Source organism: Poecile atricapillus, chromosome 1 (genome assembly GCF_030490865.1).
Source record: "Poecile atricapillus isolate bPoeAtr1 chromosome 1, bPoeAtr1.hap1, whole genome shotgun sequence".
Lineage (NCBI taxonomy): Eukaryota > Metazoa > Chordata > Aves > Passeriformes > Paridae > Poecile > Poecile atricapillus.
The window spans coordinates 144163745-144178893 of NC_081249.1; the positions used below are offsets into that span (position 1 = coordinate 144163745).

The 15149-nt window shown below is 46.8% G+C and overlaps 1 protein-coding gene across 2 annotated transcripts in view; it reads right to left on the minus strand.

Moving 5' to 3' along the window:
* The window catches only part of RPAP1 (RNA polymerase II associated protein 1), a 47518-nt gene extending 33953 nt beyond the window's left edge, over positions 1 to 13565 (minus strand). The window contains exons 1-3 of one of the 2 annotated variants that reach the window (XM_058838034.1): positions 13504 to 13565; positions 1169 to 1445; positions 105 to 247 (exon numbers count right to left, since the gene is read on the minus strand). In XM_058838034.1, coding sequence (XP_058694017.1) covers positions 105 to 247; positions 1169 to 1358 — 333 coding nt within the window. In that variant the 5' untranslated portion in view covers positions 1359 to 1445; positions 13504 to 13565. Of the gene's footprint in view, positions 1 to 104; positions 248 to 1168; positions 1446 to 4370; positions 4427 to 13503 lie in introns of those variants that run through there. The other variant, XM_058838025.1, reaches the window with a different exon arrangement.
* Between the last annotated feature and the right edge of the window lie 1584 nt (positions 13566 to 15149).

Sequence of the window (15149 nt, forward strand, 5' to 3'; positions counted from 1 at the left end):
TTCATTACACTGTACAAATAAAAAGCAGCCACAGAGCCCTTCATCCCTGCTTAGTTCACAGCATTCAAATAAACACTAGATAATCACACAAAAAACAGACATACAATAATTTTGCTGAAGACTGCTGTAATGTGTCGATCATGACTCTCCAATCTTTCCTCTGGATCTTCATCCTCAAAGTGGACACTAGCACTTTTGGACTTTTTTGGAGGAGCTGGAGTTAGAGTAGGGAGAGTATCAGGAAAACCTGAGGAGAGGAAGCAATAGGAAGAAAAAAAAGAACAGTCAAGATATTGCTGTAGAACAACTCTGCAATAGGGACCAGACCAAGGCCTCCTAACAGCACCTTTTATTGTTCTGATGAGAAATAAAGATAAGGAAGCAATAAGACAATTAAGAGTTCCCTGTCTCTAACTTGAAGTGTGTGGTGGAGAGAAACATGCTTGAAGATTCTATTCTTCAAGAATAGATCTTCTATTCTTCAAGAACAGATCTACCGGCACAAGATCTTTTCAAAGAGCTCCATAAGCAGGAAAGGGTACTGAGGTCTGACTGCAAGTATTAAGAGAAGAAGTAAAGCTGTACAAAAAAAAATATTGTCCTTGCAGGTTGTGTTGAGGCATAAAAAAGCACATTTCTGCTGCAAACTGTTTAGAGTGAAGGATTTGTATGATCATGAAAAAACTCCTTTCCATCTAAAACAAACAGATTATATTTTCTCTACCTGATACAAAGTATCACAAAACTTGTATTTTTCCTTTTAAAAAATCACCTTGTGCTTCTGAGATCAAGCACATGACAAAAGTGTTACAGCTACTATTGACAGAGAAAACAAAAGCAAGCCAGATCTGCTGGCTGAAAATTGGAGCTGTTAGGAGAGGCAAATCTCAAAGAAACTGGGTCTGGATAGCTGGCAAAATAAGCAGTGAGTGTCCAAACAGTACAAATTACAGAAAACACCTCTTGCTGGCAAGGTACCACAGACAGCCGATAAATGTGGACTAAGGCACCAAAGGTGGTTTTACTGGATGCTAGTAACACTGGGCAAGCTAATTTCCAAGGCTAAGGAATAAATAATACTGCAAGAAGGGCACAAATGCAAGGGAAAAGCAACATTGGGTTGAGAGAGAGAGAATCTTAGTAATTCAAAGAAAAAAAATAAATTTACCATCCAACATGACCACATCTTTGCTGTCCTGTAGTGGGGGTCTTTCAGCATCTGTGCTCCCTTCCTTCCCTTTCCTCTTGTCTGCCTTCTTCACAATCTTCACTGCAGGACAAGCTCTTGCCGCCAGGAACTGGTTCTGGAAGCGCAGCAGGTCTGCCTCGGACTCCCCAGGCTTTGGTCTCGACAACATCCTGCTTTCTTGCTCTCGCAGCCCAGCCACACGTGCTTTTCACATAGGACTCGAACACATGGAAAACTGGTAACAGAAATGGATTTCCTGGAGATAGGATGGGGACAGCAAGGGAAAACTCATTTTTGTCCCACTCTTGTGTTTCTGTACATGCTACAGATCCCCTACTTCATGATCACCTAAACACAAACACTTAAATGGGAGTCCCACATGAACGAAACCCTGTTCTCCATTGCTGAACAAGAGACTGCTCAACAAGCCTGCATGAGGTCTATCAGCCAGCTAGGAGCAGAATGGCATCCAGTCAGCAAAAAGCCAGACAAAAAGAGCATCAATATCAGAATGCCAACAACACGGCCTGGGATTTACAAAGTCAGAGTAACATCTTGTCCAAGACAACAGATTTGACTTCCTCAATTATCAGCGCAAACCAAGAATCTCTGAGGCATAGCATCACAGAAACCTCCCCCTCCAGCATACCATCTTTTCCAGATCCCAGCATTAACATCCCTGGATGTTAATCTTGCATCTCTTGGATGCAAGACTGTCCACACACATCTGGACAATACATTCCCTGACTCTGCTCTCCTTCTCACCCAGATCTCCCAAGTGAAAAATGTCTTTCTTCCTGATGTGGACCTCCTGTTTCCGTTCTCTTTTCACAGGCAGAAGCTGTGCTATTTCCAAGCATCTTCAGTTGCTGCCCAGGCCAGTTTGGAGTTGAGAAACAAGGATAGATTTATACAGACTGCTTTACTCTGTGCACATGACACCTCATCAGGAAGACAACTACTGCACCTTCCATCTACCAGGCAGGGAAATATTGACTATTGCTCCCCACCTCTGATTCCCAGAGCCTGGGACCAGCAATCCATTTCTTACAGGCAGCAAGTACACTGTTTGCAAATACACGTCACTGTACTCCTAGCATAAGCACACACCTACTTGCTGTTTATTTATGGAGCTTGCTGCCACAACGGGGCTCCCACAGCCAGACTTCTCTTGCTTGGACCCTCTTTGATATCCATAAGGAGCAGAACACGCATCCCAAGCCAAGTGTTCCCTGCCCTGTCATCACAGGCTTCAAAGCCCAAAAGAGGAGGATGCCTGCTTTAACAGGCACAAAACACACACTTGGAAGCAAAGGCTGCTGCTTAGCTCTCTGCAAGGAGCCTCCTCCACACACAGCTCTACATAAACTTGTCCAAGTCTCTCCCTACCAAAACACTTAATCAAGATATACAGCATGCCTTCAAACTGCCTTTGTTTCTCTGGAAAACTCTCAGAAGCACAAGAAGACAACTAAGTAGCCATTCTTAATGACCTTGGATGTTCTTCCAGGAACCCTTTCCTCAAAGGCTTTGCCTCAATACACGTGGGAGCTGCAGACAGAACGAATGTAGGGAAAACACACTGCTTTCTTCTCAGGCCACCTTTTCCCATGTCCCATGGAAGCCATTGCAGCACATCAGCAACACCCCCTTGACCGTCAGGAGTCCTCACTCCTACCCACCAGAGCTCAGAGCAAACATGCAGGACAACTAACCAACTCCTGAGGATCAGTACTAACCCCATGATCCTGCAGCCTGGCTCCCTCCAGCCTTGCAGCTGGCCGCTTAACACCTCACCATTCACCATCTGTTTGCCCAGAGGGACCACCAGCATAGGCAACACACTGAGATATTGTCCTAGGAACACAGGTGAGGGATCAGAAATCTGTCCAAGGACTAAGAGCACCTTTGCACTCCACAACATAGTGATTGCTGTCTGAATACACTATCATCTTACTTGATAAAATCCAACACTGGTAGGCTTTTTAATTTCTTCTGGTTCATCTGCATTTACAGTGCATTTTTCTTCCACAGCAGCAGAGTCCAACATGCAAAGGGAGACAGTAACATCTATGAACCAGACACAGTCAAAAGAGAAATTATGTCTATATTGAAGCAAAAAAATCATCTGTGACTGCTACTGTCATTTGTGAATCCTGGACAAAGCCTTTTTACCCATTCTCAACTCTAGAATTTTGCATTATTTCGATAAAGTTATCAGATTTGGGTGAAAGAGGAATACAAGGTTGTCCTGTCACAATTAGAGCCTCAAATTAACCTCTTTTTTCAGACCTCTTTTTTGTTGGTTGTGGTAAGAATTTCAAAAGAAGAGCAGAGAGTCAAATCTCAGACTCTCCTGGGCAGCCCAGCAGACAGTGGAAAAACGCAGTTTTCCCACCTGAGATCAGCAGGCAATGAAAGCCTCTCTCAGGATTATTGTCTCCTTTGCAAAATGGTGATGTGCATTCTCTGCTCTGTCACAAAAATACTTTCAGCACACAATGCTGTAATGGCCAACAGTCTTCTTGGCACTTTTGCTTGTTACAGAGAAGGCAGACACGGGAGAGACACTCCTCCCAAATGAAAAACCCCAGCCACAAGAGTCAACAGATGCAAGAAATTCTCCTCAAAGAGGCTCCACATCTCATGCTGGTCACACAAGACTTAGTGACTGTGGCTCTGCCTGTCGGCACACACCGTGTGCACGCACACAGCACCCTGCCCATAGAAACGCTGCTGTCCCAGCTCGTCTCGAGAGTTTCTGCAATAAACTGAAACCAGAATAGCGCAAAATAAAATGAAAAACAAGCTGCTATTAACACACTGAAAAGCTGCTGCGTCCCGCCGTACCCACCGCGTTCCCAGCCCTCAGGGATTTTCACAAACGACTCTGAATCAAGTCTTAAACAGGCGACGGAGACTCGGTCTGGAAAGGCCTCTCTGACGGGGGGCAGGGGGAGAGAGAGGGAGGCACACAGCGGCACAGATCCCGCAGCATCTCCCTGTGCGGCGGGCACGGCCACTGCACCGGGGCCGCGCGGTGCCTGCAGCCGCGCTCCTCATTACGCCAGGGTAAAGGCGAAGTGCTGGGCCCCTGCCGGCTACACCCTGCCGGCGACACCACGCGGGGTTCCCGCGGCAGGAGAGGCCCCGCTGCCGCCACGGCCCGGCCGCCACTCACCTGCGCGGCGCCGCCGCTGCCGCCGCCACTTCCGCCCTCCCCGGCGGCGCTTCCGCCCGGCCGCCGCCACTTCCGCCCGGTCCGGCCCCGCCAGCTCGGCCTGGGCGTGTGCGGCCCCAGGAGCTGCCCCGGGCCCAAACACCGGCACCTGCATCCCGCAGCCAGTGTCTGCACACACGCAAATGCGTTCATGTCAACGCAGGAGCTCGGCTTGGCACTGTCGGAGGGCGCGGCCGTGCCCGAGACCGGAGGTGTTCTGAGAGAGCAGATACACAAAGCTCTGTGAACGTGACTGTAATTTACTATTCATGACTGACTGCTTGTAATACGTGCCGAGCTTGATTGGAAACTATAGGAGTGCTGTGAGAACTTGCAGGAGCTTTGGTTTTAATGTTGGTTATTGATTTCGGCGCTTGGCCAACTTTCAGCCTTTTTTCCAGAACGAGTCAGGTTGGAAGGGACCACAGTGGCTCATCTGGCCCAACCTCCCCGCTCAAGCAGGGTCATCCCAGAGCATAGGGCACAGGACTGCATCCAGCTTCTTGAATATCTCCAGTGAGGGAGATTCCACAACCTCTCTGGACAACCTGCTCGGTCACAGGTACAATAAAGAAGTTCTCCTTCACATGCAGGTGGAACTTCCTGTGGATCAGTTTCTGACCCTTCTTCATTTGCCCTCTTTCTTGGCACCATCCTCTGACACCCTCCCTTGAGATACCGATAAACACTGGTGAGATGAATGAAGATGATAGACCTGGGAAAAGAAGCCTCTGAGCATGAAAACAGGCACAGATTCTCATTGGGGCTGGGACTGGACCAGGTGGGCTCACAGTTTGGGAAGGACTCACCACAAGTGCCCTGATGCTGTAAAAAATTAAGCATTTTTTCACTGTTTGGGGTTTTTTAAAAAGCCTTTGAAAGCTGCAATACTACTGAAAATTTACAGCCAGAAACAGATTTTATCCATTATGACCACTGAAAGCACTTCAATCTCTTGATTTCTGTTCATCTTCAGGCCAGGCATCAGAGCACCACTGGTTTTACAAGAGGGTGGGGCAGATGCAGTGGTGCAAGTAGAAGACTTCTCTCTCCCACTTCAAGGCTTTCCTGGGGCTGAACTTGGGAATGGTTTCCCATGCACCCCATGTACCCAGTTCAGTTCTCCCACCCGCACAGTAAGGCAGGGAGACCGTGGCAGTGGTTGTGTTGGAACGTGTTTGGGTGAAGTGCCAGGACTGCTGAGACTGTCTGACAGCTGCTTATGGTTCTGATTCAAGACAGCCATGAGCATTTTCCCTCCCTGACTCCTCTCACGCTGGCTGCACAGCTTCTGTGGCCACACACAGCATCTCTTAGCATGCAGGTGAAATGAGGAAGTAATCTTTTTTGCCAGAAAAACATACAAATAGAATATATTCGCTTTTAATTACTGCAAAACACAAATGCTTCCCATCAAAACCGCCAGAGTTGTATGTATCTTTCCTTCATTCCATTAATTATTTACCTTCATTTTTAATAATACAGTTAAGGGCACTATATATAGCTTCTGCTCTATCAATAAATCATGCTTGTGTGTCTTCATATTTACCCTATAAAATTATAAGTGCCAACATGTTTGCATGGATTTGCTAAGCAATTGTAGCAACGAAATCTCCAGCAGTGCATGTCTTGGAGTCTTTGGTGGTGAACTCAAATATTCCTCACACAGTGAGAGCTTTTTTTATGAGACTTTTTATGATATTTTTTTATTTTATAAGGTCACCAGTCTTTTCACAAGTTCCAACAATCTCCTTCATCCCCTTCTTAGAGCTCTGTGCTGATTTAAAACCCAGTGGGAATATTAAACCTAATTGAGCTGCTCCTATTCCCCTGCCCCCTTCCAGTAGCGGAGGAAACACTAGGAGAGAATATAAATTGGAATAACAGTTTACTGAAAAATTGCAGTAACCACAACAATATTAATAAAAGAGTATATAAAAGAGGGAGTGTTTTACCCACAAAAGGGTATTCACCACTGAACAAACAAAAACACTCCCTAAAGACCACAGCCAGTGTGGTTTTCCAAGACGAAGGCAAAATGATGACTGGCCCTGAGCTGGGCAGCATGGTATATATGGCAAAACAAACGCAGAATGTTGAAAAGGCTTACAATTTAAGGTTTCCCCCTCAGACCAAAAACAATGGAAGAACAGGGACAAGGCAAAACTTGGTGCGACCTGACAGGGATCTGATGCAAGTCAGAGGACCCTCCTCCTGGGCCTGACTTTGTGGGAGCGGGACTGGAGAGCTTGGCGGTTCCAGAGGCAGCTCCAGTGGCTTCTGCAGCTGCAGCCTGGGCTCCACATGGCTCAGCTGGGCTCTGTCTTTGAGCACCAAATCAGAAAAGCCACATCCCCGAGCATAGCAAAAGATGGCGACCCTTCCACTTCCAGGCCCTGACTTGCTCCTGCTCCAACCACATTCTTGCCATGACATGAATGGTATGGAATTATACAGTGCTAGAAACTCTATTCTTTTCCGCTATAACCATAATGAACTCGTCACGGTTTGTCGTGACTTTTTGACCTATCACCAAAACCAGGAATCCACACAGTATCATAATGGCAATGCACACAAGCCACCTTCCCCATCCCATAAATCCAAGTCACTTTAGTATGTGTGATCCACAATCCAGGCTCAGTCCATCAAGCTAGTCCTTTGGTTCCATTGCTTGAAACAGTTCTCCCATTTGTTCAGCAATCTCCTTCATCTTCTGACGTGCCTCTTCTATGGTGGTGGTGGCATTATGGACAGTGACACAGCATTCTCCATCCGTTAGGTTTAGCATCCCACACACTCCATTCTCTTTCAACAACAACATATCTAGGGCTAAGCGGTTCTGCAAAGCCATTTTTGATGCCTGCTGAGCCTGCACATTTGGTTCCCTGAGTGAATGTTCGGTCCAGTTGCTTAACACATGGACTTGCCTAGTTAAGTTCTCCAAGATGTACTTGTGCCGTTGGACAACTCCACTGGACACAAAAAATGATTCTAAGTCTAAAGCAACATTTTGTCCCCAGGTATTATAGTCAGGGACTTGAATCCCCCGAATCCACCCTTTTGCATCTGTTGGATTGTGGACTTCTCTCCGCGCTTTGGAGTTACGATAAAGTGTATAATTGAACGTTTTAGATGGACACATGGTAGGAAACCCAATAGTACACTGGAGTCCAGCCATATCATACATGTTCAAGTGGGAATACATTTTCCCATCTGAACATGCCCATACCGTTCCCCGTGGAGCTGGATATTTGGCTTGTGAACATTGATACAGGTCACCTTGGGGAACTTCCTGTGCTTCACTGCTTGAATTCCAGACCCTCCTTTGGTCAGGGCCATGCGTAATGGGAATGCCACAGGATAGTGCTGTCTCTGAATTCTCGTAAGACCCATTGCACCGGGTGTCTTGGTTCAGATAGCCATAGTTGGGATAATCCCAACAGGTACACATGTCCCGGATAAAAGTTCTCAGCTCTGAGATGTACCAGGTTTCTATAGGCTCACCTGCTCCTGTGGTACAATCCAATATACGGGAACAATTCAGAAAGGAGGTCTCTGATTTACTTTGGGTAATGCTTCTACGGTTCCTCACTTTCCAGCAGATGCTCTCTCCATTAGGTAGTATGGTCTGATGGTCCTTACAGTCAGATTTCTCCACTTCCCATTCTACTATTTTCCCCGTGGGAGCCCTGGAAGCCCACTGTAGGGTAGATACAGGGTCAAAGATTTGCTTCAGAGACCAGGCCCACTCATAATTTGTTCGGTTAACTTGGTGCGCGGTTCCTGGGTTATCAGGGATTTGTATACACCATCCTGCATCCCAATGTAAATTGTACTCATGTTCAAAAAACCCACCCTCAGCAGGAGAATCCCACCACGGTACCACCGTGCAAGGGATAGAAGTGACATTTTGCAATGTCTCAGTAGGGTTGGTGTCTAATGACCGATAGCATGTCTGATTCCATAAATGGCTCCAGGTAGAGTCACGTGGGAGCTGGTAAAAGGCGTTCTTGTATTCTACCCATGTCCCATTTGCATCCCATTGTTGTCCTTCTTTCTGGTCTAGGAATTGGGATTCAACCATTCCCCAGGTAACATTTCCTCCTGTTTTTTTAAGATTATCCAGTTCTCTTGTTAATATTTCCGAAAAATTTAACCAAATCATCATAAATCTAAACCCCTCTGATGCAGAGTTGGGAAGGTTGACACATATTCCTTGATTTGTGTGATTCCAAATATGCATAAATCCTTGTATCAACTCCCAAGCTAAATTTGGTTCAGTACTCTGATTCTCAGTCGCTTGAGACAAAATCATACATCCATAACATAAGAGTAAAAACTTTTCCCACACCATTTTTTCTCTAGTTAGAAGGCAAAATAGGCTTAGCAAAATCAAACTAAAAAATACACAAAATGATCCGTCCACTCAACAGTTGAAAGCATAGGTCCAGCAGTGGATTTCAGATAATCTGTAAAACATATACATGCATAAAAACAAAACATGATTAAAAGGAGGGAACGATCCACCACCTGGCACACAAGTTAAGTGGCTTTTTTCAGGTCAGGGATACCAATCCCACTCTTGGTAATTCTGCCAAAAACAGCTGCCCTAGGTAATGGAGAAGATTTGCTAGCTTCTTTTGTTCTGGGAGCATGAGTAGGGATTGAAGACAAAACGCTGTGATTTATGGGCACCTCTTAACTCCCCAGCAGCTACAGACTCTATGTACCCCTTTGACACCCTCTTGCCCATTCAGGTTCATGACGTTTCATTTTCCTCTTCAAGAGTCCACTGGTGCATTCAACAACCTCATTTGCCTGGGAGTGAGAAGGATCCACCAGATTCCTTCATCCTGTGCCCACTCCAGCACCAAAGTGACTACTGTTGGACTGGGGGGATTGGAACCATGGCAAATAATTATACCACAGATTCAGTCCTTTTACAGTGATGTGTCCTGCTGCTCTTGCTACTGCCTCAGCTTGAGTGAGCTCTGACATTACTTCCATCCTGACTTCAGGAAAGGCCCTAAACAGTCCAGGTCTCCCAGATGCCTTTTCTGTGTCATTAGTGAAGGGATGCCTCCTGCAAGGGCTGTTGTTTCTCTAGCCCTGTACAACACTGGCCACAGAGTGAGATGATGGTGTTATACAGTTCCCAAGTGACAGGCCACCCTGTGTTACCAGCTCACTTAAAAAGATCCTTAAATCCTGAATGGTCTCCCTTGACATGTAACCACTCTAGCAGATGTTTCTATTTTTCTTCTCCCTTTACTGTCATATCTGCCACACAGGTCAGTGAATCTACCTGATTATTCAACAGGTGAGGCAGACTATCCCTCTTCTGGCAGGCAGGATTCCATCTCACCAAGAAAAACTTCTGCTTAACAAGTTTAGGATGTCTTCCCATTCCTCTCACTGCCATACTGGCAATTCAATAGTAATAGTAAACTGGTTTTGTTTGCAAAAGGGGAGCCAATTGGTGCATCCCTTAAAAACGGCATAGGCAGTTGTACAAACAAATACTGGTTCTTTAGTATCAGCCTCTAACAATCACCCTGCACACAGCTACCAATTCGCCCATCTGATCACTTTCTTCTCCCCTTGTCACAATTCTGTCCCCTGAATCAGCATGCAGGAACACCACTCAATATTTCCCTCTCTTTTGGAGCACGCTTCAGTGAACCACACTTTTCAGGTGGGGCTCAACTTGAGGGGTAGGTTTTATATAAGAAGGGAGGCTCCACGTCCAGTAGACTGCCAGGCAATTCCTGTATTTGGAACACTGTGGGTGCTCCATCCTCTATCTGAGGCATATGGCAGTGATGATGTAACTGTTCATACCACCTTCTTACTGCTTCTTCCTGCACAACCCCACACCACGTGGGGTTCTGGCCAGTACGGGTTTCAAGACCTTGAAAGGTCCCACTAGAATAATTGGCTCTTGCCATATGACTTCTTCAGCTTCCTGTAGAGCTAGACTAGCCACAGAGGCACTTCTACCAAACTGAATGAGGTTTTTTGCATCTTTAGAGCTGTGCAAGTAAAACCTGACAGGGCAAGTTGAACCCTTGGGTCCCCACTGCCACATATGCATTGATAATCCATGAATTGCAAAGCCCCATTTGATATGAAATGGATGTTGGATGCATTGGTCCTAAAACCTGATATAACCCAGCCTCAAATATTAAAACTTTTAAGACTTCTGCATGGACAGAGGTCCAGTCACAGATGGTCCTCTGGTATGTTAAATCACAATGAGGGCAGGCTACTATGGAGAAAGCCAGAATGTGTTTTATCCAAATTACCAGCAGGGCAAGGGCATGTTGTAGCTCCTTCTATCCAGGAATTTTAATTTGCTTAAGGGAAGTCAAGGTTTTGGGGTGAACACACACTATTCCTTCCCTCCACCATACTCCCAGAAGCTTTACTTCAGAAGATGAGGGTTGCATCTTTTCTCCTGAAATACGAAAACCTAAATTTTCAGGGTGAGTAATTATCTCTGTTTGGGTTGGTCCTACTATTGTGGCACTGGGGCTGCCAACCAATATATTGTGAATGTATTGATCTGCTTTAGTTCCCTCTATAGGCATCACTACAGAGCACGCTATCTTCTCCAGATCCCAGCATTAACATCCCTGGCAGGATGCAAGAGACTGTCCACACACATCTGGACAATACATTCCCTGACTCTGTTTGCTCTCCTTCTCACCCAGATCTCCCAAGTGAAAAATGTCTTTCTTCCTGATGTGGACCTCCTGTTTCTGTTCTCTTTCACTGGCCCCTTACTGGCAGAAGCTGTGCTATTTCCAAGCATCTTCAGTTGCTGCCCAGGCCAGTTTGGAGTTGAGAAACAAGGATAGATTTATACAGAGTGCTTTACTCTGTGCACATGACACCTCACCAGGAAGACAACTACTGCACCTTCCATCTACCAGGCAGGGAAATATTGACTATTGCTCCCCACCTCTGATTCCCAGAGCCTGGGACCAGCAATCCATTTCTTACAGGCAGCAAGCAAACTCCAAATACATTTCACGCTAATTCCAGTCACTGATCAGCACTAATGCTGCAGACTTGGCACCCTCCCACCCTCAGTATGTTGAAACAATTTGTTCATATTTGATTTCTTCCACTTTTAAAAACCCAGCAGGACTCAGGCATGATTTATGGAGAAGTGGGAAAAGAAAGTGGACTTGGATTTTTAAAACTAGTTATCTGCCAGAGCGATAGGCAGAATACATGAGAAAATGCAAAGTGTGGAAGTAAATCTCTGCCCCAATCTCAGACAAAAACAGAGTTCAATCCTTGTGCAGGCACAGCCACTGCCCTGAAGTCACGGTTTCTCTTATACTATTACCGTAATTGATTGTAAAATATGTGGGGAGAAACCTTGTGGGAAAGATGCTCAGACACAAGAGTTATTGCCTGTAGAATTTATGACCTACACTTGGAATATTTATACTGTTTTCAGGGATCTCATTCTTGACCAAGGCTGGTTAAGTGAGATGCTCCTAGTTCTAAGATAAAAAAAGGGAGTCGGGATGTTTTACATTTGTTTATTGGTTTTATGCAAGGCATTGGTGTAAAACCATCAACCAAAGGCCCCTTCAGAGCAGGAAGGCAGGAAGGAGCACCCTGCTCCTATCAGGGAAGGGACTAAGACAAAAACACCTGGGAGCTCACTGTGGCTCTGACTGATGCTGAGAATGCAGAAACGCTCCCTTCCAGCCCACTCCCCTTGCAACTGCATAGCAAAAACTGAAACCTCCACAGACAGCTCCTTCTGTTTTTTGTGTATACCTAGCATAAGCACACACCTACTTGCTGTTTATTTATGGAGCTTGCTGCCACAACGGGGCTCCCACAGCCAGACTTCTCTTGCTTGGACCCTCTTTGATATCCATAAGGAGCAGAACACGCATCCCAAGCCAAGTGTTCCCTGCCCTGTCATCACAGGCTTCAAAGCCCAAAAGAGGAGGCTGCCTGCTTTAACAGGCACAAAACACACACTTGGAAGCAAAGGCTGCTGCTTAGCTCTCTGCAAGGAGCCTCCTCCACACACAGCTCTACATAAACTTGTCCAAGTCTCTCCCTACCAAAACACTTAATCAAGATATACAGCATGCCTTCAAACTGCCTTTGTTTCTCTGGAAAACTCTCAGAAGCACAAGAAGACAACTAAGTAGCCATTCTTAATGACCTTGGATGTTCTTCCAGGAACCCTTTCCTCAAAGGCTTTGCCTCAATACACGTGGGAGCTGCAGACAGAACGAATGTAGGGAAAACACACTGCTTTCTTCTCAGGCCACCTTTTCCCATGTCCCATGGAAGCCATCGCAGCACATCAGCAACACCCCCTTGGCCGTCAGGAGTCCTCATTCCTACCCACCAGAGCTCAGAGCAAACATGCAGGACAACTAACCAACTCCTGAGGATCAGCACTAACCCCATGATCCTGCAGCCTGGCTCCCTCCAGCCTTGCAGCTGGCCGCTTAACAGCTCACCATTCACCATCTGTTTGCCCAGAGGGACCACCAGCATAGGCAACACACTGAGACTGTCCTAGGAACACAGGTGAGGGATCAGAAATCTGTCCAAGGTCCATGAGCACTTCCATACTGCACAACGTACAGGCTGTTAAGTGGCCACACTGTCATCTGCTGCTGTACACCCTGTCTATATCAAAAGTCTCACAAAAGAGTTTTCTGTCATGGTCTGGACCTGCCGTGGACATTGTCTGAAAAATCCACCAGCTCTGCAGGAAGTTTTTCACGCGTGGTTGGGCCAAGAGATCTCAGTCAGACTAAAAGAAAACACAAGAGCATAGAAGGCAGTAAAGCCACAGATTTCCTCGAAGGCCAAGATTCTGAATCAACCAACTGTAGTCCAAGTGTGAGCCTGGTCAGGAAGGTCACTCATCACAGTGAGGGACCCTAAGCACCAGTGCGCACCAGTGTGTCACAGCGAACGGCGTTTACAGAGAAACGGAGCTCCACAATGCTCTCCCAAATGCCTTCCAGCAGCAGCGTTTAAGCTTTGAGGCAAACGCTGCCACGCTGGGCCGCTGCTCTGGGCAGCCCAGGCCGCCACTCACCTGCGCCGGCTCCGCGCCGCTCCCCGGCACCTCCGCCCTCCCCGGGCGCCGCTTCCGCCCGCCCGCCGTCACTTCCGCCGGCCGCGGGGAGCTCGACCCAACTCATTGAGCTTTCCTTTCGGCTTTCGACGCGTGTATCGCGGCCCTGGGCCCCGGCACTGTGGTTACGGCTGCCCGCTGCTTCCGCCCGGCCCGGGGCTCCTGGAGGGACATCCCGCCTTAGGCCGCGGCTGTGCCAGCTCGGCCTGGGCGTGTGCGGCCCCAGGAGCTGCCCCGGGCCCAAACAGCGGCACCTGCATCCCGCAGCCAGTGTCTGCACACACGCAAATGCGTTCATGTCAACGCAGGAGCTCGGCTTGGCACTGTCGGAGGGCGCGGCCGTGCCCGAGACCGGAGGTGTTCTGAGAGAGCGGATACACAAAGCTCTGTGAACGTGACTGTAATTTATTATTCATGACTGACTGCTTGTAATACGTGCCGAGCTTGATTAGAAACTATAGGAGAGCTGTGAGAACTTGCAGAAGCTTTGGTTTTAATGTTGGTTATTGATTTCGGCGCTTGGTCAACTTTCAGCCTTTTTACCTGGGAAATGAGTTCTCTGAGAACAGGCACAGAACCTCACTGGGGCTTGGGCTGGAGCTGGTGGGCTCTCTGTTTGGGGAGGACCCACTGCAAGGTCTCTGATGCCAGAAGAAATGAAGCACTGGGGGGTTTTATCCCTTCAGAAAGCTGTGATACTAAAGCAAAGTTTCAACCAGGAACAAGTTCGTTATGGTCATTGAAAATACTTATATCTGTGGAAACAAAGATAATCCTTTATCCTGTTGAGAGACAGCCAGCCTTAACTATATTGTCAGGGAAACTGCACTGTGATTAACTCATTAAAAATTTAGAATGAAAATTTCAAGTTTTTTAAATGCTGGGAAGCAAACATCTCCCTCAGCTTCATGTTTTCTGATGAGCAGCCATGTTCCTGACATGATAAAGTTGACAACTGCACTATTGCAGATCATTGAGCTCTCCTTGAAGTATGAATCCACTTGAAGATGCCCCATTAGGTGTACTACATAACCAAGAGTGACTGTGATTGTAACCTCATGATCAGACATATGATTCTGGCAGCGGTGTTTGAGCAGTTACTGCTGTTACATCTGGTGCACTTGTAGATGCCCCTAAAAGGAGGAATAAATAGATCTGCTCTTAATTCTCTTTGGAGATTTGCAGAAGGGAGCCTCAAGAGTGTTTGCAGTGCTTCTCCAGCTCTGCCCTGCCAGACTGCAGTTCATCAGCTGGTGGAGCTCTGCTTTGCACTCCCTGAAGCAAAAGAAATCATATTAAAGTCAAACCTAGTTCAGGAATAGCAGTGCCTGCTGAGAAATGGAGTGTCAAATTCCCCATTTCACTGAAAATAACTGCTACCCTACCACCACCATCTGCCACTTAATATTGTTGTTCCTAATTTATGCTGGTTTGGGATGCAAGAAACACTTTGAAATAATTGTGCAGGTTTCTTGCAGTTAAACTTGAAGAGCAGAAGCTTCTCATCCTTCTTCAGTGGAACCACCCACCATCCTGATGGCTCCAGGACTGTTGCTACAGGTCTGTCTGGTTGAAGTGAGGAGTTTAATGTGTCCTTTGGCACCTTG